Genomic DNA, 27863 nt, shown 5'->3' with positions numbered 1-27863 from the left:
TCGCAGAGATGATGCTCACGCCCCGTCCATTCCGAGAGGAGTGGAGGAAGTAAGGAAGGAAAGAAGGAGGAAGGGGGAAAGAGAGGAGGAGGAGGAAAAACAAGAGAGGGGCTATAGCCTGTGGGACCGGCGGGGGGGGTAGCTATAATATAGCCAGGGCTGCAGCAGCTGAAACATCCATGGGCGGCTGTGTCGGGAGCCACCACGATTCTTCAGGCAGCCTAAACGAGAACTCAGACGGCACCGGAGGTAGGAGTTCTAGTGGAACAGACAGAACGGTGTTGTTGGGTTTGTCCGTGTCTCTGCTCCCCTGGTCTCCCCGTTATGTCAAGCCTCTCTCTCTCTCTCCCTCTCCCTCTCACACACCGATCAGGCAGGCAGGACACGAATAGCAGCCCCGGTCGTCCTCTTCTCCTCCGCGGGGCCTTCTGATCTGACGCACCGTCTACCCACTTTACTTTATAACGGAGTTGTTATTTATTATTGTCTGTTAGTGCTGCTGGTCGCAGCCTTTGTTCTTTCCATTGTGATGAGGGCGTGTGTTGAGCTGTATAGCCTGCTAACGCTGCTGCAGACAAATGTGGGTCACAGACCGCAATGGCATCATGCAGAGCTGAAGAACACAATAAATAGTGTACAGCTCTTATAATCACTTTTCACTTAATGCTGCTTGGTAGATGGTGTTCACGATTATGCATATTCAGCTGTAAACGTACGTTAACCTATATGTTTTATCGATTGGTAAATTGAGTGCTATTACTGGAGCGTGTCTGGCGTTTGAAGCTGGTGCAAACTAATTTGCGTTATGGTTGTGTGTCAAAGCACAAGGTACACACTAGGAGTAATCGCAAGTGTTCAAGCTCATTTTGATTTAATATGAACATTAAATACTCAACTGTAGATGATAAAGACTCTAGGGGGCCAAGGACTATGGACATGTTCATGGATGAGCTTTGGCATTTAGCTAGACAAGTGGTACAGTAGTAGCCATATTATAGAGCATCCATAACATGACGTCCGTGCATCATCCACCGAGAATATACGTTTTATTCATGGGACAGTGCCACACAAATGCCATTATCAAAGGGCAGCATGTAGGTTAGGCCTAATGTTAATATCGTGATGGATGCATTGAGAATAAATGGTATATAAGGGGATTTGCAAAGCTTGAGTTGACTCACAGCAAGTTTCATAGTGATAGAGCCAAGGGCAGGCTCATTTATTCAGTGACATTGATGCCCGTCTAATGAAATGACTATGCCAAAACACTAAACCCACCACATCTGATATCCTTCCTTGACATTTAGTGAGAATAGAGATTGAGATGTGATGAGAGATATGATGAATTGAAAATGGGGGGCCCTGATGTAAACAAGACGAAAGTCTTTCTCTGGTCTGCATCCCCTTAACAATTGTATGTATTGAGCTGTACTGTACTGTACCCATTCTGCAATCTGTTAATAAACTTTTCAATCAATCAACGCGTTTTCATAAAGAAGACAGGGGAATGAGATGCTTGGCACTATATGATCAATGGGAATAAATATGTCCAACTACGGCCTAAAGAGCTACATACATGCAGAAATATTAACCTTTACCTTAAAATCTGCAGAGGTGACTTTTGTTCCCCCGACTAATGACTGGAAGGCAGCTATATGGTTCCACCCCATTCTCTGCTCAGACCAATGATGAGCAGTGTTCTCCTGCCAATGATGTATTGATTTATTGCCAGCCAGCAAAATGACGTTGAGCCTTCCTGGCAGCCAAGTATTAATAGATATCTTACAGACAGCCAAAATAATGCTGTGTAATAGGGGCTGCCTCACAGGCAGTGCAGCAATACAGGATATTGAGGGGGTGGATCGAGGACACCAAAATCGAATGTTACTGTTACAGTTAAGCTGTCTGGAAGCTATACCCACTAATATCTGACTGCCTGGAAGGCCCAACATAATTTAATTTCAGAGCAGACTGGTCTGCCGCCGCCAGACAGGCACCAAACATCAGGTATCAAATTAATGAATTAATCATGCCATCCCATTATGGGATTACAAGACACAGATACAATAGACAGTATTTCAACTTCCAGTACCGTTACAATAAACAATAAACTACTTTCAGTACAGTTACAATGACTTTTTCTTTTAAATTATAATATGTAATATACTTATTTGTAATACATACACATGTTACATTTTCGATACAATTCGTAAATATATTACTTATGGCTATAACATAATGTATAATATGTATTTTTTTTAGTTTTTTTTTTTAACTTTGGCCATTCCGCTGGCTCTTCTTGCGTTTATCGCTTTTTCTCTGGTCAAGAATGATCGACAGAAACAGGTTGAATGGGGGTACAGATGGGGGGAAGACACTCTGAGAAAGTTACGGCTTTGTCCGGGAATCGAACTTGCTACCCCAGATCCGTGACGAGCACGGTTGTCCCCGGCGCCGAAATAGCGCTCGAGGTACGCAGTGAGCTACTGGAGCTCCCCTATAATATGTATCTTATGTTGATTAGTACTTTATTTACATATTGTAAGTGAGATCGGGCTGTAGGAACACACCGATCACAACCAAACTTAAAGGAACCCGCCAACATTATGGGACATGCGCTTACCATCTTCTCCAGAGTCAAGACAAGAAGAAAGTTACCCATTTCTTCTCTGTGCATTCAGTAGAAAGCTATCTGGCTTCAAGCTAGCCTAGCTTAGCACAACGTTAATGGAAGAGGATACGGACCAGCTAGCCTTGTTGCTGGCTAGGCATGGGCATAGATTTTTGAATATTAAAATGATTAAAAAAGAAAGTTAATGCGAATATCGTTTTGTCTAAAAAAAAAATATTGATTAGTATTTGAATAGTTCACAGTGACTATCGCAATTTTGGGAGTTTTGCCCATGCATACTGTTGGCCAAAAACACCTCTTCCAGAGTTTTAAGCTAGGCTAGTGGTCCATATTCGCTTCCATTCATTTGTGCTAAGCTAGGCTATCTCGCAGCCGGATAGCTTTCTACTGAGTGAACGCACAGAGAGGAAATCGGTATCTCTCTTATTGTCTGACTCTGGAGAAGACGTGAGCTTAATGTTGGTGTGTTCCTTTTTAAGAATACATTAAACTGTTCTTCCATATGGCCTAGGAAATTACAATCAATATCTGTGAGCATGAGCAACTCTGACCCAAAGCCAGAAACCAGAGAGCCAATACTCAAATTTGTGATGTCATCGGGTAGGGCTGCACGATTTTGGGAAATAATCTAATTGCGATTATTCTGACAGATATTGCGATTTGCGATGCGATTATAACATATTTTGAATTTTTTTTACAAGAAGCATGTTGCTGCTTTCTGTAGTCGGGTCCCAACTGCAAAATTACTGTATTATCCTGTATTATACACTTTCACTATCATGTAGACTATTCTGCTTTGTGTTTACATGTGATGTATTGTATACATGCACATTTATTATGTTCTTGTGTGATGTATCGCACATTTTATTGCTGTGTGATGTATTACAAATGTTATTGCTGTCATCTTGGCCAGGTCTACCTTGCAAAGGAGATATTGTATCTCAATGGGACTTCCTGGTTAAATAAAAAAATTAATAAAAATAATAATAATAATAATAATAATAATAATAATAATAATAATAATAATAATAATAATAATAATAATAATAATAATAATAATAATAATAATAATAATAATAATAATAATAATAATTGTTGTGAAGGGCCAGATTAAACCGAATATATATATTTATTTATATATATATTTAATTGTATTTGTATATTCTCTAATATTCCCTGATATCCCTTGTATATTCCTTGTACAATATGCATTGAATATCCATTCTAGCCTACTGAACATCCCATAATAGTCTCCATTCTACTATTGGTCGAGACCTTGGTGCCAGGCTGCCATACCCCTCAGACCCAGTTCAAACGTACCGCTCAACATGTACGAACAAGTCCTAGTTCCGCGTAGGAATCTGGCTACCGCACCACTAATGGGACTATTTGTTCATAGTGCGTATATATACTGCGCTACTAAAGTAGGACTTCCTTTTCAGTCCAGTTTCTTACCCTCCAATAGAGTCACAGACGTAAAGCCTCCCCGCGACGCCACGTGTGGGAGTAAGGCCAAGTTCGGCTTACCATCGGTATTGAGACATCGTGTATATTAATATTTGAATAGTCATATTTGGCACTATATCGTCGAGTTGGACGTAGTCTATTAAGCTAATAATAGTCTGTTAATATATAGTGCTTCGTGCGGTGAGAATACTACCGTAGTCAGTACCCCATCGTTTCGGGCAGAGAACTGGCTGCTTATCCAGGGTGGTTGACCCCACGTGAAGCTGCACCCGAGGAGCCCCAGAGCCGACGAGCGAGTGGACCTGTATACCGGATTATTCTACCGACGACAGCCCGCCTTCCCCGGCACGGATTATGCTTTGTATACGTTGATTATTCCATGGATAAAGACCCCCGACACTGCCGTGTGTTGGAACCCCCCCCCCTGGAGAGGACGCAAGGTGAGGAGACGCTCTGCAAGACGAGGTCGCTTCACGTCTCTCCTCCGTGGACCGGAGGACGCCGGCCCACAAAGAGTCCACCTGCTTTCATCTGTGGTCCAAGGATCGCCGGCGCATTGAACGGCACTACAGTGGGTTCACCTGGGATACCCTTGGCCGGATGAGGCAGCCGGATTCTACCCCCCCCCCTTCCTACTCCTGTCGGCTTACAAGCGACCGGATTAACCCCCCCTAGTGTATCCAGTCTATAATCATTAAAGTATCATTGCTGTTATTCCTTAAACTATTCCAGGTCGTATATGTACCACCTGCGCCTTCAGAGATTGGACATTCTCTATTGATATACCGACGAATACTCTTGCCATAAAAGTGCATACTAATTCCCATTCATAAATGTGATTGATTTGATTAAGTGCTTGCTCTACACACCATCGCTGTGTAGAAATAAAGACCTATTTCTAATTCGTACATTTGTGTTGGATCCGTTTCATCTACGTGACAGTGTTCATCATAATATATTTATGCCGAGTACTGGGTGGCCGAATATTAAGTACAAAGGTAGTGGTAGTAAGTATCATATCTAGTAATACAGTCAGGGAATTGTACCCCTCAGTTACAATAATAATAATAATAATAATAATAATAATAATAATAATAATAATAATAATAATAATAATAATAATAATAATAATTGCAGGCTTGGCGATTTGATAATTGCATCATTCCAAATCGCGATTTCGATTAAAAAACGATTAATCGCGCAGCCCTATCATCGGGTATGACTGAATGGGGCTGCTCCATAGAGAATGCATTAGGAGAGATAGTACATGTGAAGAGCACCCAGGAGGATCTTCTGGTTCAGACTTGATAGCACTAGAATCAAGAATCAATAGGTTTATTTGTCACATACATACCAGGGCATACAGTGAAATGTGGGTGGTCATGCCCGCATTGATTGTGCAAAATACAATAATAAAATAGCCTAGGCATAGAAAAAATAAAATAGGTAAGACACAAGATATGCATGGTAAAAAAAAAAGACATGCTAAGTTCCTGAGAAACTGATTCCCAAATAACACTACAGTAGGATAAAACTCAGACAGACCCCTTACATTTTAGGGGTCCACAAAATCAGTCTCCCATTCACTGTCTATGGATGTATATACCTGATGATGACATAACAATTAGTAATGTCAGCTCCCTGATCTCTGGAGTTGTTCATGTTCGCAAATATTTATTGGACTGTCCTATCACATGGATTAACATGTGGAATAAAATAGGATTTCATAAATTGAGTGGTATTCACCATTTTGGCTAATTACTATTTCCATACCAAATTTCTGACATTTGGTCCACCATATAGGCTATTTGTGGCATTTTGATTTCCAGATAACATGTGGGCCAATTGCTATGATGATTGGATGATTCTTATCAAAACATTTTAAATGACTTACGATCATCGATCTCAGTCTGACTCTGTCTACACGATCGTCGGGCCGACCTGCTTATCTCCTCTCTGTCTGTCTGCCTGTGTCTCTGTCCTGTCTCGGAGGAAGATACCGCCGTTGATAGCGTGAAAGCCAGGCATCTCATGTGTAGCGCCATAATGGGTGGCCTCTAACGCTATATGTCCACACAGCTCACCTTTACCTGTGTGACGGCTGCCTTGCTGAAATGCTGCAGCTCCATACTTGATGATGAGTGGTCAGAGGTGAAGAGTTGTAACCAGAGAGATAACTAGAGAAACACAGAAAACTACTGTCCTTCTGAATGTTCTGTTAACTTATTAAGGTAATATATTGATAGCCTACATGGGGTTTCTGCTATGACTATATAGAACACATGTAGCCTCCACTTCTTCCTCTCCTTTAACCCTTTCACTACCATGCTCCAGAAGGTTAACCCTTTCACTACCACACTACAGAAGGTCAACCTTTCACTACCACACTACAGGCGGTTAACTGTCTGTAGTGTGGTAGTGAAAGGGTTAATAACATGCAACTGCTATATATATATATATATTGCATGTCTGTGACATTCTACAGATATAGACATTGAAACTACTACTAGTGAAAGGTGTTTGTAATGTTGGCTGTGTGGCTGCTCTAACCTGTTAACATGGGCTGTGTGGCTGCTCTAATTGATTGATTGATTGAAAAGTTTATTAACAGATTGCAGAATGGGTACAGTACAGTACAGCTCAATACATACAATTGTTAAGGGGATGCAGACCAGAGAAAGACTTTCGTCTTGTTTACATCTGGGGCCCCCATTTTCAATTCATCATAACATATATGACATACATGACATACAGATAGACAGTACTGCTAACCTGTTAACATGGGCTGTGTGGCTGCTCTAACCTGTTAACATGGTCACTGTGTAGCTGCTCTAACCTGTTAACATGGTCACTGTGTAGCTGCTCTAACCTGTTAACATGGTCACTGTGTAGCTGCTCTAACCTGTTAACATGGTCACTGTGTAGCTGCTCTAACCTGTTAACATGGTCACTGTGTAGCTGCTCTAACCTGTTAACATGGTCACTGTGTAGCTGCTCTAACCTGTTAACATGGGCTGTGTAGCTGCTCTAACCTGTTAACATGGTCACTGTGTAGCTGCTCTAACCTGTTAACATGGTCACTGTGTAGCTGCTCTAACCTGTTAACATGGTCACTGTGTAGCTGCTCTAACCTGTTAACATGGGCTGTGTAGCTGCTCTAACCTGTTAACATGGTCACTGTGTAGCTGCTCTAACCTGTTAACATGGGCTGTGTGGCTGCTCTAACCTGTTAACATGGGCTGTGTAGCTGCTCTAACCTGTTAACATGGGCTGTGTAGCTGCTCTAACCTGTTAACATGGGCTGTGTAGCTGCTCTAACCTGTTAACATGGGCTGTGTGGCTGCTCTAACCTGTTAACATGGTCACTGTGTGGCTGCTCTAATCTGTTAACATGGGCTGTGTAGCTGCTCTAACCTGTTAGCATGGTCACTGTGTAGCTGTGCTAACCTGTTAACATGGTCACTGTGTAGCTGCTCTAACCTGTTAACATGGGCTGTGTGGCTGCTCTAATCTGTTAACATGGGCTGTGTGGCTGCTCTAACCTGTTAACATGGGCTGTGTGGCTGCTCTAACCTGTTAACATGGGCTGTGTGGCTGCTCTAACCTGTTAACATGGGCTGTGTGGCTGTGTGCGCTAACCTGTTAATGTGGGCTGTCTGGCTGCGCTAACCTGTTAATATGGTCACTGTGTAGCTGCTCTAACCTGTTAACATGGTCACTGTGTAGCTGCTCTAACCTGTTAACATGGTCACTGTCTAGCTGCTCTAACCTGTTAACATGGTCACTGTGTAGCTGCTCTAACCTGTTAACATGGGCTGTGTAGCTGCTCTAACCTGTTAACATGGTCACTGTGTAGCTGCTCTAACCTGTTAACATGGTCACTGTGTAGCTGCTCTAACCTGTTAACATGGTCACTGTGTAGCTGCTCTAACCTGTTAACATGGGCTGTGTAGCTGCTCTAACCTGTTAACATTGGCTGTGTGGCTGCTCTAACCTGTTAACATGGGCTGTGTAGCTGCTCTAACCTGTTAACATGGGCTGTGTAGCTGCTCTAACCTGTTAACATGGGCTGTGTAGCTGCTCTAACCTGTTAACATGGGCTGTGTAGCTGCTCTAACCTGTTAACATGGGCTGTGTGGCTGCTCTAACCTGTTAACATGGTCACTGTGTGGCTGCTCTAATCTGTTAACATGGGCTGTGTAGCTGCTCTAACCTGTTAGCATGGTCACTGTGTAGCTGTGCTAACCTGTTAACATGGTCACTGTGTAGCTGCTCTAACCTGTTAACATGGGCTGTGTGGCTGCTCTAATCTGTTAACATGGGCTGTGTGGCTGCTCTAACCTGTTAACATGGGCTGTGTGGCTGCTCTAACCTGTTAACATGGGCTGTGTGGCTGCTCTAACCTGTTAACATGGGCTGTGTGGCTGTGTGCGCTAACCTGTTAATATGGGCTGTCTGGCTGCGCTAACCTGTTAATATGGGCTGTGTGGCTGCTCTAACCTGTTAACATGGGCTGTGTGGCTGCGCTAACCTGATAACATGGGCACCGGAATGAAAAGCAAGAGGTTCCGTGGCACACACGCGCTGCTCAGGTAGTAGGGGTGGGAATCACCAGAGGCCTCACGATACGATACTATCACGATACTTGAGTCACGATACGCTAGTATTGCGATACTAAATATATTGCGATATGCTGAGTATTGCGATATTAATATTGCATATTACCTTTTTTCAACTGCAAAGTAAAACTTTGTCAACATGTTTTATCTAATAAAATAAAGTTCAGTCTGTTCATCTCACTTCAATAATTTTTATTGCAGAACATGGTATTTTCTCAAGCAGACAGATGTAAACACTGTAATCTGTGTTGCATGTACCTGACAAACTGAACTGTTTGTATTACAGTCATATTCCAACTTAACTGAATGCACATGTGTGCGTGTGTGTGGACTACTGTACTATTACAGGTATTGAAATGAACAATGCAACTTCCTTATACAAAAAAAATATATATATATTTTTTTTTAAATAAAAAATTAAATATCGATACTTGGCGTCCCTGTATCGATACAGTATCACCACGCAAAGTATTGCGATACTACTACGTATCGATTTCCCCCCCCACCCCTATCAGGTAGGTGGTGTGTCCCGGGCCTTATAACTGTCCACCATAAACATATATTATATACCATAATCTTAAACTTCACTGGAGACCTCACGCCTAACCATAACCTAAAACAAATTGAATTCATGGGACAGCAAGTTCTCCGTTAGAGGGCACCTCTTGTGACACTGAACATGAAATGCCTGGCTTTTAAACTAACTGCAGTAGGCTTACTACTAGGCTACTCCACCACAGCTTGTTGTTGACACTCGTTTCTCCTCGGCTACAACTACGTCTAAGAGACATGCATGCTTGGTAAATACTCCTGCCAGTGCCCTTGACCAAGGCTGGTATATTAGACGTGGACTTGGTCACCGGGCGCTGCACTGTGTCTGCCTACTGCTCCTGAATAGTTAGGACATGTTAAATGCAGAGGACTTCTACTAGCATACCTGACCATTAGTATTGCATGGTAATTAGTAGGGCTGACCCCTATTAGTCGATTAGTCGACTAATCGGTCGAAAGGAGCCGTAGTCGACTGGCCAACCTCTTAGTCGAATAGTAAAAAAAAATAAAAAAAAATAAAATAGTTTTTAATGTTATTATTATTATTATTATTATTTTTTTATCATTCTTTCCAAAAGAAAAGAGGCCTAGAAGCGTGGCTAACGCTAATGGCACGCATACCAGAGGCTAACTGCCTACGAAAACAGGCACAGAGGCACTGAAAGAGGATTTCCCCCATCTAATGAACACACTAGACTAGACAAATATCAAGATGTATCCATCAGTGGACCAATTGCATGCTTTTGCAGAGGACAAGAAGCCTTCAGTCGACTCCTTCAGACATTAAGCACCCCCCACAGCCCAAATGGAATGATAAAAAAAAAAAAAAAAAAAAATATATATATATATATATATATATATATATATATATATATATATATATATATATATATATATATATATATATATATATATATATATATATATATATTTTTTTTTTAGTCGACCAATAGTCGACTAACGGCAAATTTTGGCCAATCATAGTCGACCATCCAAATCCTTAGTCGGGGACAGCCCTAGTAATGAGTTCTATCACCCATGCTGCTCCCTCCTGGGGATCAGCTAGCAGCACTTGGGACCTACAGTACAAGCCATGCAGCCAAGTAGGCTAGCATTTCTAAATGAAAGACAGTTGGCTGATATAGTGAGACAGCAGGGCAGTGAGATAAAAAAAGGCAGACAGGCAAGACGGGTAAACACAAACATACAGGTGGGCAAGTAGCCAACAAAGGGGACCAGTAGATAAACATGTTAATGGGCATTACAGGCAGATAGATGATGGGCAGGTGGGTAGATTGAATAGGCCACTAAATGCACTCACAAGACAAGTCAATTTGGAATGCAGCCAAACCGATAAGTAAGTGAAGAGATGGGCGTATATAATTGCATCTATTGACCAGCGAAGGTCAGGGCGTCGTTATGTCATTGGACCCATGTCATGTGATGACCAGAGAGTATGGACACTGCAGATGTAACTGAACACCTGGGTCAGCTGTCCTCGCTGTCTCTCTCTCTCTCTCTCTCTCTCTCTCTCTCTCTCTCTCTCTCTCTCTCTCTCTCTCTCTCTCTCTCTCTCTCTCTCTCTCTCTCTCTCTCTCTCTCTCTCTCTCTCTCTCACACATGTCACATACACAGTCCTGTGCCTGCCTTCCCCTCAACAGTGCTAGAGATAATGGGGCTGCTCATTAGTAATTCTGCTGTAGACCGGAAGACACAGTTAAACACAGTTTGATTCCAATGCAGCCTGCTAGCTGACTACTGTAATGGCATAGTCCTCCTAGGACCTAGGGTCATTGATTCTGTGATCCTGTGTGTGTAAACGTGCATATGAAAGTGTGCAGGCATTTGCAGTTGTGTGTGCCTGTCCTGCATGTGTTTGTATATTAATTCAGAAGACGTTTCTTTTTGTTGGTCCAGTAAATGGTGATTGATTGCATATGGAACACTGCTGTGTCATTCTCCTCATGTGTAACTGTCAGGGTTTAGTATTGTTAAACATTTGATGAGCTGATAAGGCTGTTGCTTTATTTCAGATCAAGCCTCACTCTCTCTCCTATCTCACTCTCTCCCCCATCTCTCTCTCTCTCTCTCTCTCGCTCTCCATTCCTGCCTCCCTATTTCCTTCTCTCCCTCCCTCTCCCTCTCCTTCCCTCCTAGTGGCTCTAGGGCGGAACCAGCCCTTGAAGAGAGAGCGTCCTAAATGGAAGAGCGATTACCCCATGACTGAGGGCCAGCTGCGCAGCAAGAGAGATGAGTTCTGGGATACCGCTCCAGCCTTTGAGGGCCGCAAGGAGATCTGGGACGCACTCCGCGCTGCCGCCAGTGCCTTCGAGAGCAACGACCACCAGCTGGCACAGGCCATCCTCGACGGGGCCAGCATCACACTGCCGCACGGTAAAACACACATGCACACACACTAGGGCTGTCACCAGTAGGGGTGTAACGGTACACAAAAATCACGGTTCTGTACGTACCTCGGTTTTGAAGTCACGGTTCGGTACGGGTTTTCGGTACAGTGGGAGGAAGTTTGGCTTTCCATGTTCCACTCAGGGGTGATGTAGTGTGCAGTAACTAATTGTACTTGTAAGGCTGTCAACGAATATTCTATATTGAAATCAATAATCGACTTGTTAAACAATTTTTTTTTATAATAATGATATTAGATTGTGAAAAAAAACAGCCCCCGGTGGGCAGTCGTTACTGTTAACATACCGTTGTATTCGTTCGGTACACAGCCGTACTGAACCTAAGGTCCAGTACTGAAACGGTTCGGTACGGATACGTGTACGGTGTACCTTTACACCCCTAGTCACTAACGATTATTTTGTTATCGATTAATCAGTTGATTATTTGATCGATTAGTCGATTAATCTAAACCAGGGGTGGCCAACCCGCGGCTCGCGAGCCGCATGCGGCTCTTTGCCCGTCAATGTGCGGCTCTTCCATCCATAAATTTTTTTTTTAAATATATATATATATATATATATATATATATTTTTTTTTACTTTTTTTTTACTTTTTTTTTTTTTTTATGTCACTCATTCCATAAGGACGTAGAATAAACATTTACATTTTTTTTTTAAATGGTCCATTTGCATGTTCTTGGTATCTGAATCTAGGGACATATATGGATCAGTGTCAGAAATAGTGTCTGTTACTAGGCTTGAGTAAATTGTAATGAACCAAAGGAGAATATCAATTCTATTTAAAAACATTTTTATCTTTGACTGTAAATAACACCATGCTAAAATTGACCAGACCTGAAAAATCTAAGCAAATGAATAAAGGGAAGATGATTAAACAGAAGGTTTTGTAGATACAGTACTGAATTCTGCCATCTTTTTTATAATGTAAATTTCTCCACCATTTTTCATCATATTGCAACACCGTTTTTTGCAAGACGTTCACAGAAAGGTAGAGAAACTAACTGCGTTCTGTTTTATGGCAATAACGTTCAGGTTTGTGGGAGATAATCCCAAAAAATAAGAGAAATTAAAAAGTAAATCCAGAAGTCAGATGATTGACAGGGGCTGGTGTGAGCTGGGTAGGGTAGTTTTTCGAAATTTGAAAGCCCTGAGTCTCTTCCTTCAAAAGACTACACTCACTTTTGGCTGTGCCACTTCCTCCTGTCAATATGCGCCGGTTTCCGACTCAATGCCCTGAGATTTCTATAATCTTATATTTCACTAATAACAGTTAAAATAGCAAGCGATACCGGAGTCTCAAGGCGAGCACAGAAAGACTCAGAAGAAGCTTCTATCCCCAGGCCATCAGGCTGCTAAACGAACAATGAACACTACACAACAACAACCACCAAACGCACATAGCACACACATCCACACGCACACACTCACTTTAAACAAACACACTGTAGCACCCACTCCACACACTTTATAGCACACACCCACTTTAAACAAACACACTGTAGCACCCACTCCCCACACTTTATATTTATTGATGAAGGATTGCACTACAACTCGTACACCTTACTGTAAATTGTACCTAAATTGTACCTCATCCCATTTCTGCTTTGCACTATATAGTACTGTACATTAGTACACTGCATAGTATTGTATATTATATGGTAACTCAGAACATTGTACATATGTCTATACCGAACACTGTGACCTCATTTTCTTCTTCTAAATTACATGCTATACTATGTTATTTGATACTATCTTGTCTAGCACAGTCTCTGGAGCGTAACAGTAAGAAGCATTTTGTATGAAAGTATTCTGTACTTCTGTATGACAACTATTAAAGAAACTTGAAACTTGAAACTAATTGGTAAACAAACGTAATGCTGAAAATATACACTTTTACTGTATATCTCGGGCTTAAGAGGTTAACCCTGTGAGGCCCAAATTAAAAAGAAATTAGCAACTTCAGAGGCCAGAGGGTGGGACATATAAACACATTTACTATCAAATAGCATTGTGAGGATGAACAACAGGACCAATTGACTATACATGTGCTTAAAGGGGAACTATCTTATAAATGGCTTTTTTCAGTGTTTACCATTGTTTCTTAGCTATGTGGACTTATATTAATAGGATATATGTCTCTAATTCTCATATTGGCGAATTCTTCCAATTCTCCTCTCACAATATTCACCCTCACTGAACTGAGTCATCTGAAAATGTGCATCTGTGATGTCAGAGATTTCTCAGCTGCATAATAATGTGGCAGTTGATGTGGCAGTTGGCACCAGGCAACACAGTGGTTGGAGCCCAGCCTCAAAACGGCTTAAGATCTTGAGGTAGAAAAATGCGGTTTTTAGTACTTGATTAGAAATACAAAACAATGCATTTTTTAAAAAAAAAACCTAGGTGTTCCATAGACTCACAGGAATTGTGTAAAAGTGCCCAAATAGTGAAAGAAATAGTAAAATAGTTCCCCTTTAACATTTTTTAAATAAACATTATTTTTTTAAATGGCTAAAAGTGATTTTGTAATTTTGCAACCGTGGGTCTCACAGGGTACTTTTAACCCTGTGAGGCCCAAATAAAAAAGACATTAGCAACTTCAGAGGCCAGAGGGTGAGACCTATAAACACATGAAGGGTGCCGTGACTGAAAAAATAGGTTGAGAAACGCTGGTATATGGTGTGGCTCTTTGTGGTACCACAGTAATTTTTGTGGCTCTTAGTCTCTGACTGGTTGGCCACCCCTGATCTAAACCATTAATTGACCATGTTTCCATCACTTGTGGGGACATTCCGTTGGCTTACATTCATTCACTAACCTCTTACCTTAACCATAACAACTACACAACTAGCCCTAACCTTAACCTCACCCATGACCCTAAAATATGGGGACCGGTCAATGGCTCACTTGTGGGGATATTTGGTCAATTTACATTTGGTCCCCACAAGGATAGCAAACTAAGGACACACAATGGTGAAGGCAGGGTCACTGGATATCAACATTAGCACTAGCCATTTGGTGGCTAATGTTGTAAATCAGGCATGTCCGATTTTAAAAGGGGCCACGGCTTGTCTCTCAAAATTTACTATATGTGTCCCATACTTTACGATGCAGCACTATCATGGGAACCAAATACACCAAGTAGGAACTACACAGGTGGAACTAATGTTTCATGAACAGATGGTAAACAAGCAAATGGACAATTAGCAACAGACATTTCCTGCTATGTAGCCTTCGGCTTCAAACCTATCCTTTTCGTTGGTTTATTTGTAAAAGATTTCGATTTTCTTTTGTTTGTTATGTTTATTTATTTGTATGTGTAAACATTCGAAATAAAATTATTAAAAAAGATTATTCACACGGCCACAGCAAAGAAATGTGAAGTCTACAGCGAGGGCCGCCACTCAGGAGCGGTGGAAAGTTGAATACTTTTAAAATGAAAGCCAAAAACAGGTGTGTTTGTCTCATTTGCCAAGAGACTGTTGCTGTTATGAAAAAGCGTTAGACGGAGAGAGTCTGAACAGAAACCGCAAAAGTCGTCTTACGGTCTCACTTTTAATTTTGCGTTTAGACTAGCGTTTTGGGATGGAATTCTGCGTGCAGACGACGCTGTAACGACTCGAGACGACGGAGCCCCACTGTCACATGATTGGCGCATATGTCACATGACGTGCTGTGAAGACCCGCCCTACTCTGCCTCTGATTCGCAGACTGTGGGTGGGGAATGTGATTGGACCAAAGCAGAGTCACTCACAGACAGTGGGTCCAGTACTAATAGTTGTGATAGCCGCGGGACAGATTCTTGTGTATTTAAAAGTACTGCCAATGTAGCCTTCAGGTGATCGCCATGGATAGAATCAGACATGCTTTGTTTACGCTTCTAGGCTACTGGCGCATGCCTGTGATATAAGCAGTACGCGCGACGAGAGCCTTGACAACCCTTTCGTCATCGTTTTATGCGGTTTGACAGTTTAGATCAGGGGTCGGCAACCCTAGGCACGCGTGCCTGCATAGGCACGCGGGGGCATTTGCATAGGCACAGGGGGCAGCAGTAAAAAAATTAATAAAAATTTGCTCTGAAATATTATAGTGAAATATTTTGCACTGTTGTCGCATTTATCTTGTTGAAATCCTCCCACATGTTCTTTTTACTACCACATATTTAATTGAGACCCTTTATTTGTTTATTATTTCAATTTAGCTGGAAATACATTGCTACATCATTCAGTAACATTTGCAGAGCCTTATAACAAAAACATTATTACGGTCACCATTGTGACCAGTGGGATTAATCAACCATTTTTATTATTTATTTTTCTATTTCATTGAACATTGCACATGTTAAAAGCCATTTTTTTTACTCAAAATGTGAGTATTACCAAGTCAACTTGTGTTCTTAAAACAATGACAATAAACATAGTTTTATTAGGTTGAAATAATGTGGTTGTGTACTTATTTTTCTGTTAACTTATTATGGATTGAAAACTGAAAACCTTAATGCACAGTAACTGAACTCAATATTTTTAAGTTCTGGTAACTTATTATTATTATTTTTTTTACAGTGTAGTCTTGCGATCAATCAAAACTTATTTACACGATATACCTCACATTCACCCTCCATTCACATCCTGGTGTTCTCCTGGTGTTCTCCATTAGTCCTGTAGGTGGAGCTATGACAGCACACGTACAGTACACACACCGATGGTGTGTGATGTGTCCAAAAATGAATGGGCAAATGTGAGTGAAATGGTCGCACTGTATGCAGCTGTTTGTCTGCATTGCATTCCCCCCCCCCCCCCCCCAAACTCAGATTTAGGGTTGATACAACCATCATAATAATATTGTTAATAATAACAATAACAATAATGATGTAATAATGTAAAGATTATCATTAAAAATACCTGATTATCAGAAAAAAAATTACGATGCATGTAATATTGTTGAGGCACACTAGTTACAACTATATTTCAAACAGGCACTCCATGTCAAAAAGGTTGCTGACCCCTGGTTTAGATGATAGCGCACAGGTTTATAGTTTCTAGGAATTCCACCCTGGAAGGTGGTCTCACTTTTTTACGGGTTCACCCCATAAAAACAGCGTTTCCGTATAAACGAAAGGCACATCCGAAAAAATATTTTTGCGGATTCACCTGCTAGCGTTTCTGTCTAAACAGGGCAGTATAATTCATACCAGCGATTGTCCTGCAGTAAACAGGTGGAGAAAGTGCAGCAGCTCGATGCTAGCCTTGTCTCCCAGCAGAGGCTTTTTACACAGGTGAAGGAGATTTAGATTGTTTTGGTTTGTACAGTTATCTTTACCAACAGGGCGGGATCCACAAAGAATGGATTGCACGGTGCTAATTGCACCCTTACTTACAATTAATTATGAATTGAAAATGGGGGACCCTGATGCAAACGAGACGAAAGTCTTTCCCTGGTCTGCATCCCCTTAACAATTGTGTGTATTGAGCCATACTGTATTGTACCCATTCTGCAATCTGTTAATACAATTTTCAATCAATCAATCACCGCACATTACGCCTCAATACACACAATTGTTAAGGGGATGCAGACCAGAGAAAGACTTTCGTCTCGTTTACATCAGGGTTCCCCGTTTTCAATTCATAATGAATTGTAAGTAAGGGTGCAATTAGCACCGTGCAATCCATTCTTTGTGGATCCCGCCCTCAGTGTTATTTTACACTTTTGTTCAAATGAATCCGAAAGAGTAGAGTAGAACAGTTGATCAACTCTAGGAATTTTACTGTGTAGCAACCGCAACACTTTCTTTAAAAATTAAATAATGGTTGCTTGGTTACAGACAGCCTTCCTGGAAGAAAGAGAACACTCTGTGCAAGGCCTCTATTGATGATATGACAATTACAGAAGAACTGCTTGACCTCCACAGTCTTAAAGGCCAGACAAGAGGGGTGGATTTATTTCATTTATTTGATTTAAATCACGTACAATTATGTGGAATAAGTATGCAATTCAGTGGTTGAGTCTACAATGTCCTGATTGCTGGCCCGATGGAATAAGGTCTGTGTAGATTCATTCAACCACTAAATGTACACTGTGCTTATCCCAGAAAATACTTAGAGGAGTGGACTGCCCCCAGCGTCTACTCCTCCTGGTCTGTCAAGATCAGGTCAGAGCCGGCTGAGCTGCAGCTGTGGATTCCTCAGGCCTGATGTCACCGTCTCTCTGCCCCGGCACTCCAGCAGACAGCACTGTCAGAACCCGAGAATGGAGTTCTACTTAGAGGGGTTGTGTGGCACAATGTTTGAAGGAGGTTAGGATTAGAGTTAGGATGTTAATTCAACTTTTGTTACTATTGTACTTTTGTAGTCATTCTCTTCACTTTTCCACTCTGTTTCTCATAAATGTTTTGTTATTGGCAGGTTGTGTTATCCATCCCTGACTGGTTGGCAGATATGTCCAGACATAATGTTGGTAGATAATAGCCTGGAATACTGCTTAACTTGTAACGTTGGAAGATTATACAGTTGGGTTCTCTTTGGATAAGAAAGTCTAAAAGTCTTACGTTTTAATGTCGTTACTCAAAATCATATTGAAAGGTTAAAAAGATTCTCGTCTATGTTGCTGTTTTATCTAGCACTGTCCATTAGGGGACAATCCAATTGATTTGTACATTTTTTATAAAAAATAATGACATTCGAGACCTAATTGAACTTTGATGCATTCATTTGTAATCCCTCTCTGCGACAACGCAATATATAATCAACAATATACATACAATACAACATACCACTCAACAATATACATTCAACCATACAACATACCACTCACTCAACATTACAATATACATACAACATACCACTCAACAATATATATACAACCATACAACATACCACTCAACATTACAATATACATACAACATACCACTCAACAATATATATATACAACCATACACCATACCACTCAACAATATACATACAACAGGTCACCCTGATGGAAACAAGACAAACATTTTTCTCAGGTCTGCATCCCCTTAACAATTGTGTGTATTGAGCCGTACTGTATTGTACCCATTCTGCAATCTGTTAAATAAAGTTTTCATTCATTCATTCATTCATTCATTCAACATACCACTCAACAATATATATACAACCATACAACATGGCACTCAACAATATACAACCATACAACATGGCACTCAACAATATACAACCATACAACATGACACTCAACAATATACATACAACATACCACTCAACAATATATATACAACCATACAACATGGCACTCAACAATATACATACAACCATACAACATACAGTACCACTCAACAATATACATACAACCATACAACATACCACTCAACAATATACATACAACCATACAACATACCACTCAACAATATATATTCAACCATACAACATACCACTCAACAATATACATATAACCATACAACACACCACTCAACAATATACATACAACCATACAAAACTAAATTCAGTCATAAACATTTTGACCACCTCACCTTTGCGTAGGCTATATGAAGTGTTTGACTTGTAGATAGAAAATACCCTTTTTCTAAATGTTCTTAGCCCGTCATAAATCCAAAAGCGGGTCTGTTTTACTCCAATGTTCACAAGCATTTCACTAAACAAAGGTTTACAGTCATAAAGTGCAGTAAAACTTCAGCGTTAGCTGTCACATAATAGTCTGAAACTACCCTGAAGAGACTACCTTGCATCTTGGGCCTAATCCTAGTTGTAAATAATGAGCCTTTGTTTAAAGCCCATGTAGGAATAGACCTCACAGTACAGTATGTGTGTGGGTGTTTGTATGTGTGTGTTTATGCACAGCTGTGTGTTTTCTAATGTGTGTATGTGTATGTAATGCAGGGGTTCTAGAAGTTTGATGACAGAGGGCCAATTTAGGGACACACACACACATTACACACACACACACACACACACACACACACACTACAACAGGCATTCTCAAAGTGCAGCTTGTGGGCCAATGGAGGCCCTCAGACATGTTTCTTGGGCCCCACAATGAGTTGTTACGGTGTAAATGCATGTGTTGTTCCTAATTTATGCAAATGACATGTCGTCAGCCTGTGACTGCAACTTGTTCCTGTTTGCGGACGACTCAGCCCTGCTGGTCTCTGACAAGAACAAATTGCAGGTTGAAAAAACCCTCAGCACGGAACTAGGCAAAATCTGCATATGGCTCGCTGATAACAAACTATCATTACACATGGGCAAAACAGAGTCCATTCTCTTCGGTTCAAATAACAAACTCAGCAAGACCGACGGATTCTCAGTTACAGTGGGTGACAATATTGTCACAAGGAAAGACGAAATTACCTACCTGGGTTCCATCCTAGAGGCAAATCTTTCCTGTGACAAAATGGCATCCAATGTAATAAAAAAAGTCAACCAACGAACTAGATTCTTGTACCGGATCTCCTCTCTGGTAAACAAGAATACCCTGAAGACTCTGGCAGGAGCACTCATTCAAGGGTACTATGACTATGCGTGCACCTCATGGTACCAAAGCACCTCAAAGGCGCTTAAAACAAAATTACAAACATCACAAAACAAACTGGTCAGACTACTACTTGACCTGAACCCCAGAACCCACCTCACCCCTGCCCACTTTGCCAACCTAGGATGGCTTAGAGTAGACGACAGAGTACAGCAACTTGCAATGGGCCTGGTCTACAAGATACACTATACGACCGGGGTGCCCATGTACATGTCAAAATACTTCCCAAAGGTCAGTGAATACCACAACCACTACACCAGAGGAAGCTCAACAAATCATGTTAAACCCAGATTCGGCTCAAACAAGGGACTAAACACGTTTCGCAATTATGCCACAACAATGTGGAACGCCCTACCCAAAGCTGTAAAGGAATGTGAATCCCTGCCCACATTCAAAACCGCTCTTAAAGAGCACCTACGGGAGGCTGCAATTCGAAACTGGCCACCGTAAATGCCCAAAACCCCCACCACCTCCTAATAGACAGTCTCCTCACCACCGCATGTATATATTCCCTCCCCGCCGTATGTATATTTCCCTCCCACCCACCCACCCCCTCCTAATGTACAGTTCCCTCCCCATCATATGTATATACTCTGTCAGGATCTAGGGGTAACAGTACTGTATATTTGAATACCGTTATGTCACAAATGTATCAGTACTAAATACCTATATGTCCCTATGCCATAAATGTCATGTATGTTGTGTATGTCATAAATGTCTATATGAATTGAAAATGGGGGACCCTGATGGAAACAAGACAAACGTCTTTCTCAGGTCTGCATCCCCTTAACAATTGTATGTATTGAGCCGTACTGTATTGTACCCATTCTGCAATCTGTTAAATAAAGTTTTCATTCATTCATTCATTGTATTTGGTCCAGTTCCAATTAGGGTTGCAAATTGTAAGCACGTTCCTTACTCGATCATTGATAACGTTGCACACATGATCCCCAGCACTGGCTGTCATTTAGACAGCTCAGAAATAAATGCTCTTCAGCTGTAAGGAAAGCTAAAACGGATTACTTTTTTAATCTTGTAACCAACTCCTATTCTAATCCTGCCAAGTTCTGGGGTGCAGTTAATTTGACCAAAAATCTGCCTTCTAGCACTCTGCCCCTTAGTATTACAATAAATGACTGTGTGATCTCTGATCCGAATGACATTCGCCTTGCTTTTAATAAACACTTCTCTAAAGCTGGTCACCTATTTGATAGGTTGTTTCCAGGTCTCCCTCCCCTGGAGGTCTCTGATGATGTTCTCCCCATGAATCATGTCCCTCATTTCTCCTTTCGACCGTTTACATCTTCGGAGGTCTTCAAAGTTTTAGAATCCATAGACCCTAAATCATCGACGGGCGAGGATCAATTGGACTCTTTTTTCATAAAATTAGCTGCGCCAATTATTAGAGAGCCGTTAACTCATATTTTTTATCTATCAATTTCTTCTGGCTCATTCCCACTGAACTGGAAGTCTGCACGATTCATCCCTTTACACAAGGGAGTGTTAGAGATAATCTGGATAACTATCGTCCAATCTCCACCCTTCCTTGCTTGGCCAAAGTACTTGAGACCTTAGTCAGTTTGCAATTGAAGTGCTTCCAAGTTCCTTTCAAGCCACTCTATTCTTAGTCCTCACCAATCCGGTTTCAGACCTAGCCATAGTACAATCTCTGCTATCACTCTTGTAACCAACAATATAGTCTCTGCCTTGGATAGGAGGAAGCACTGCGCGGCCCTCTTTGTCGACCTCTCAAAAGCATTCGACACAGTCGATCACCACCTGCTTTTAAAAAAGCTGTCCGATATCGGCTTGGATATGGGTGCTTCTGCATGGTTTCGTGACTACCTATCTCTCCGACGTCAATGTATAAAATCATCACATGGCAATTCGGAATTCTTAACTGTTACAAAAGGTGTCCCACAGGGTTCGGTGTTTGGGCCTGTATTTTTTACTGTCTACATTAATGAGCTAGTCTCTTCACTAACCGGTTGCCAAGCCCATTTGTATGCAGATGACACTATTCTTTACTGTATTGCGGATAGCCCGCTGGCTGCTACCGTCAACTTGCAGCTCGCTTTTAATTCATTGCAGGACACCCTTTCTCAGCTCAGGCTTGTCCTTAACTCGAGGAAAACAAAATGTATGATATTCACAAGAGCTAGAAATGTGGACTTTACTAAACTTCTCATATCTACTATTGATGGCTCTTCTATAGAGAGAGTTACCGATTACATATATCTTGGGTTATGGCTCAATGAGAAGCTCTCATTCAAAACTCATATTGACAGCCTCGCCTCCAAGCTTCGGCAGAAGGTTGGCTTTCTATTCCGAAACCGGTCTAGCTTCCCTTTGCTCAGTAGGAAGAGAGTTGTAGATGCTGTATTCTTGTCAGTATTGGACTATAGTGATGTTATCTATAGGCATGCAGCTGCATCTACGTTGAAGCAATTGGACTCTGTATATCATTCCGCTATTAGATTTATCACTGGTGACAGTTATGATACTCACCACTGCATTCTTTATGAAAAGGTGGGCTGGCCCTCTCTTTCTCAGAGGCGCAGTTACCACTGGTACTTGTTCATCTTCAAAGCCATTAGTGGTAAACACCCTCCTTATATATCATCATTGCTGGATCGGAGTCTTTGTGCTTATCAGACCAGATCCAACAGCTGGCTTACTCTTAGGGTTCCACAAGCGCGTTCGGATCTGGGCAAGACAGCATTTTTTATTGATGCCCCCAACACATGGAACGCTCTTCAACAAACCATAAAGTTAGAGGTCCTCCCATCTGCTTCTGCTTTTAAACATCTGGTGTTAAATCTCTGTTTGTCAAATTGCAATTGTTTTTAGTTTCTTCTATTATTTTTTTTATATTTTCATTGTGTTGCTCATGTGTGTGTAAACTCATCGTCATTGTAAATGAGGGAAACCTCAATGTCCTTCGAGTTAAAATAAAGGTTACAAACAAACATTAACGATCAATTAATCGATTAATTGTAACAAGAAATACCAAATTTACCAAACAATAAGAAATGTATTTGTTTCCTCAATCAAAAGGTTTATTTCCACAGCAGTGACATATTGCATTTTCACAACATTGCATGGCAACTACCTTGCATAATTGTGAGTACATTAAAATACTTTTTCAAAATACTAATAATATAATAAAAAAGATTAATGATACTGGCATTGATATGCTTATACATTTCTAATGATGTTCTTTTCATAGTGTTTACAATCCCTCGTTTAAAGTTGAATAGGTAATAGTCAGGAGAGGGACCCTATGATCAGAATACCTAATACGATATCTTGTTTTGTTTAGCAAAAATAGTGTTGTCACGATACCAAAACGTTGACTTTGATACCAATACCAAGTTTAGTGTCACAATACCGAAATGATACTTGAAACTGAAACAATACTGATTCAATACCTAATAGACAGGGTTATTATAGTTTTGTATTTTTCATTATTTAAAAAGGAACAAATATTAAATTCAGTTTAATTTAACTGTAGCATTATGCTTGTTATCCTATTTACAATGAAGTAGGCCTGACATTATGCTATAGGCCTAAATCTCATATAATTTAGCAGCTCATCACCATCCTACCAGCTGGCTAACGTTATGTTACCCAGCTAACGTTATCTTAATATTCGCTAACCTGTCGTGTTTTGTACTCATTGGAGAGGTCTTGGTGTCTGTCACTGAAGTGCTTGGCGAGGTTTGAAGTGTTTCCTCCCTTGCACAACATTTTTATACAACATTTTGCAAAGTATCAAAAAAGTACCTATGTGTCGTCCCATTGAGCCCATGTTCATTCAGTCATCTTGAGGTGAAAGTGTGAGACAAACGACACGTTATCTAGGAGAGGAGAGACCTGCGGACATTTAGCAAATGGTGGATTGTGTTTGTAAAAGGATTAATGGTTAGATGAGAAAACGTGAGCCTTTTGGAGGCTAGTTTTACAAATGCATTGGAAAGGATTATCCTCCGTGAGTTGGTATTGGTCTTGGAGCAGATCTGTGATTATATGGTAAGAAATGCACTTAAAGCTTCTAACGGTGTCACTTCCTCCCCCTCCAGGAGCCTTGACGGAGTGCTACGACGAGCTGGGGAACCGCTACCAGCTGCCGGTCTACTGCCTGTCTCCTCCCGTCAACATGATAGAGGAGCGCTCCGACGAGCCCGACGGCTCCGACCCGGACTCCGGGCCCGCCGACCCGTCCGCCGGCAGTGACGGCGGCTGCTCCGGGGGCGAGTGTCAGCTCCGCCTGCGGCTCTCCACGGGCCGCGACCTCCGGCTGGCCGTGCGCTCCTCGGACACGGTGGGGATGATGAAGCGGAGGCTGCAGGGTCAGGAGGGCGTGGCGGCGGCGACCCAGCGCTGGTTCTTCTCCGGGCGGCCGCTGACGGACCGGCTGCGTCTGGACCAGCTCAACATCTCCAGGGACTACGTGGTGCAGGTCATCCTCAGCCAGCCGCCGCTGCAGCAGCCCGCAGACACACAGGGACCAGGGGCCACACAGGGACCAGGGGCCACTGAAGCCGTGGCAGAGGAAGGTGTGCCTGCGCTGCCACAGGAGTCCACACCAGTGGAGGACTAGCTTGTTGTTCCCCGGCCTAGAGAACAGGCACGTTGACTGGTGTAACAGGCCACTGACCCTCAGCTGCCAGAGATGTGCCCCCTCCTGGTGACTTGTTGTTCACAATCTGTAAGTCGCTTTGGATGAAAGCGTTCAGCTAAATGACAAAATTGTAAATTGTTAGAGCGAGATGATGGAGTGAGGGAGGAAAGAGAAGGGGACTTTATCTCTGTTGTTTTGCTTTGTTCTACTCCACTCTGTTCTGTCCAAATCAAATACTTCTCTCTCTTCTCTTCTCTATTCTTCTCTTCTCTTTTCTTCTCCAAGTCATTGTTTTGCAAAGCATGTTTGGTAGGGGTGCAGGGGTTTGTCTGCCGGAGCAAAGGACTCTGGGACAGAGACGAGACCCTCTCCCCTGGTTTTACACAATGACATTTTGACCTTTTTGATGTCTTTTTAAAACTGTTTCTATGGAAACCAAACAGCAAAAAGGGTAATAGAACTTTGTCGGGAGTGTGACGAAGGAAAAGGAAAGGGTTTTATTAGCGACGTTTGTGTTTTTAATGTTTCTGTGTTTCGGTCTTCTTCATGGGCTGTTGTCTGGCAGGACTGGGTCGGCAGGGTTGTATGGATGTGGCTATGAGCTGATATCGCTTCCATGTTCAATTCAGACAATTCAGAAAGAGGGGAACTTACAGTTGTAGTTCAACAATCACAAACATTTTTCTTTATTATTATTATTATTATTATTATTATTATTATTATTATTATTATTATTATTATAGGACTCGGGTCATTTTCTAGTTTTAATGTTCTAGTTTGGATAAATGTATATTCCCCTCCTGCATTGCCTCAGTAGAGATGATGAAACACGGCAGAGCTAAAGAGAACGGGCGGCAGCCAGAGGCCATGTCTGAACCGTACATGTAACAACAAGGTACGTTTCATATTTGCCATGTCAATACAAAATATATATCAATCACACCGCTGCACCGCCCACCCCCACCTCCAAAGTCCCGAGAATTGATTTTGGGAATTGCTCAGCATGCTAACAGATATAGAGAATGGCCTTGCTAGTCAGCCAGCAGATTTAACCTTCACCTTGTCATGGACCTGGATGGACCGTGGAGTGGGACGCTGATTGTGTAACGGTGGTCACTATAGGTACTAGCAGGCACCTGGCCTCTGACGGCCTCGGAACCCTCCGCTCACCAGCACCATGTGACCACGTGTGGTAAACACCGCGGTCTTACCCATTCAGCCACATGCAAAGAATCCCATTCAGGTGGTGAAGTATGTAAGGAGTGAGTTCACTTCACACCAAGGGGGCGACCATTGCAAGGTTTCAACCTTGTTATAGTCAGAGAGCCTCTTTGGATTTTTGGATATAGACATGGCTCTCTCAACTTAACATCATCAGAACAATCATCTATTTTACAGTAGTTAATCAGCTTGTGTGTGTGTGTGTGTGCATGCGTGCGTGCGCACATTAGAGCGAATGGGATTGTGCACATCAACACTTATTCATGGGACAAACGGATGGATTTCAGAAACACAGTTGCATATTTTGATGAAATAGAATGTTTTTAATTAAATTGACCAACATTTATACTCTTGGATCTCTGCCTGCCACTTTATTTCCTAGAAAACCTTGACATTGTGGACATGTTTGAACCCATGAATGCCTCTCACATAAGCAACACCTGTTATTTTCATGCAAAGGTTTCTGACTAGGATAAACTGACTACCCAGTCAGATTTTTCTGGGCTGCCCAGGTCAGTGTGTGTGATGTGATTCAACAAGCCATTCAGATGAGCCTCTCTCTATGTCAAGTGGGGGCTCATAGACAATGGCTGGTCCTTGACCTGTGTGTGTGTGTGTGTGTGTGTGTGTGTGTGTGTGTGTGTGTGTGTGTGTGTGTGTGTGTGTGTGTGTGTGTGTGTGTGTGTGTGTGTGTGTGTGTGTGTGTGTGTGTGTGTGTGTGTGTGTGTGTGTGTGTGTGTGTGTGTGTGTGTGTGTGTGTGTGTGTGTGTGTGTGTGTGTGTGTGTGAAATATGCATGTACAAAATGGTGGCTTGCTCATAAACTCTCTTCTCTTTTTCCACCTAAATGGTTCACTAAAATATGTTTCTGACAACATTTTAGGATATGCAATTACTGGATCTCAATTCATATTTTGAACGCCTAGTTTGACAGTTTGATCTGAATTTTGAGTCGGGCACGTGGGAGTTCGCACGCCGTTCTGGAGCGTGGCGTTGGGAAGCAGCAGCTCATCTGCATTTCAAGCTACAGATACAGAAACAGCCTGTCGAGAACATAATCTGAGTGGTATTTTCAGCTAAATAAACCATACATGTTTCAGGGACCTCAGAGACCTATAGTAACTTGAAAAGGAGTATAATATGAGACCTTGTAACGCTTTCAAGGTGTTTTGTCAGAATTCTAGAACCCAGTTAGCCGTTGCGATGACATAATTAGAATGTTCAGTTGTTAAAATTCAAATTTCACCTGAAATGGTTATGCTAGGAACAATGGACCTCATTCACGAACGCACTTACCAAAAGGTTACGAAGACATTTCTTCTTACTGAACGGTTTCTCATCTGGGATTCGTTCACATCGATTCTACAGACATCCTCGGATTTAAATTATTATTATAATAATAATAATAATAATAATAATAATAATAATAATAATAATAATAATAATAATAATAATAATAATAATAATAATAATAATAATAATAATAATAATAATAATAATAATAATAATAATAATAATAATAATAATAAATACAACAATATTTGTATTAACAATTACGTTTTACATTTATAGTCGTGATTATACGAGGCATTGTGAGGTCCTAAAATAAATAAAAGCACTACACAAAAACTGAAAATGGCAGTGAATAAATAAATAAGCACTAAACTCAATTGTGCAGATATAGCTATAGTGGTATAGAATGGACACATCTACATTCTGCTCTCAGCACATCCCAATCCATTCATGTATGCTATATATTTGTAATCTTTTATTAATAGTCCACATACCGTCTTGTTCTCT

General features: G+C 41.5%; 1 protein-coding gene across 1 annotated transcript; it reads left to right on the top strand.

Moving 5' to 3' along the window:
• The first annotated feature begins 121 nt into the window (after positions 1-121).
• On the top strand, positions 122-26542 carry ubtd2 (ubiquitin domain containing 2). Its single transcript, XM_084320684.1, has 3 exons — positions 122-249; positions 11428-11664; positions 24302-26542. The coding sequence occupies exons 1-3, from the start codon at positions 180-182 to the stop codon at positions 24820-24822; spliced, it is 828 nt and encodes a 275-aa protein (XP_084176810.1). The 5' UTR covers positions 122-179; the 3' UTR covers positions 24823-26542.
• Positions 26543-27863: the final 1321 nt, after the last annotated feature.

The sequence above is a fragment of the Notolepis coatsorum genome (assembly GCF_963971535.1).
Source record: "Notolepis coatsorum genome assembly, chromosome: 8".
NCBI lineage: Eukaryota > Metazoa > Chordata > Actinopteri > Aulopiformes > Paralepididae > Notolepis > Notolepis coatsorum.
The sequence above is the reverse complement of the archived record's forward strand: the minus strand, read 5'-3'. Positions and strand labels throughout refer to the sequence as shown.

Bases quoted from the DNA above. Each gene is read 5' to 3' on its own strand.
- ubtd2 (XM_084320684.1), top strand. From the start codon at position 180: ATGGGCGGCTGTGTCGGGAGCCACCACGATTCTTCAGGCAGCCTAAAC. The intron at 250-11,427 runs GTAGGAGTTCTA...CTTCCCTCCTAG, and splicing joins GAACTCAGACGGCACCGGAG to TGGCTCTAGGGCGGAACCAG. The intron at 11,665-24,301 runs GTAAAACACACA...CTCCCCCTCCAG, and splicing joins CAGCATCACACTGCCGCACG to GAGCCTTGACGGAGTGCTAC.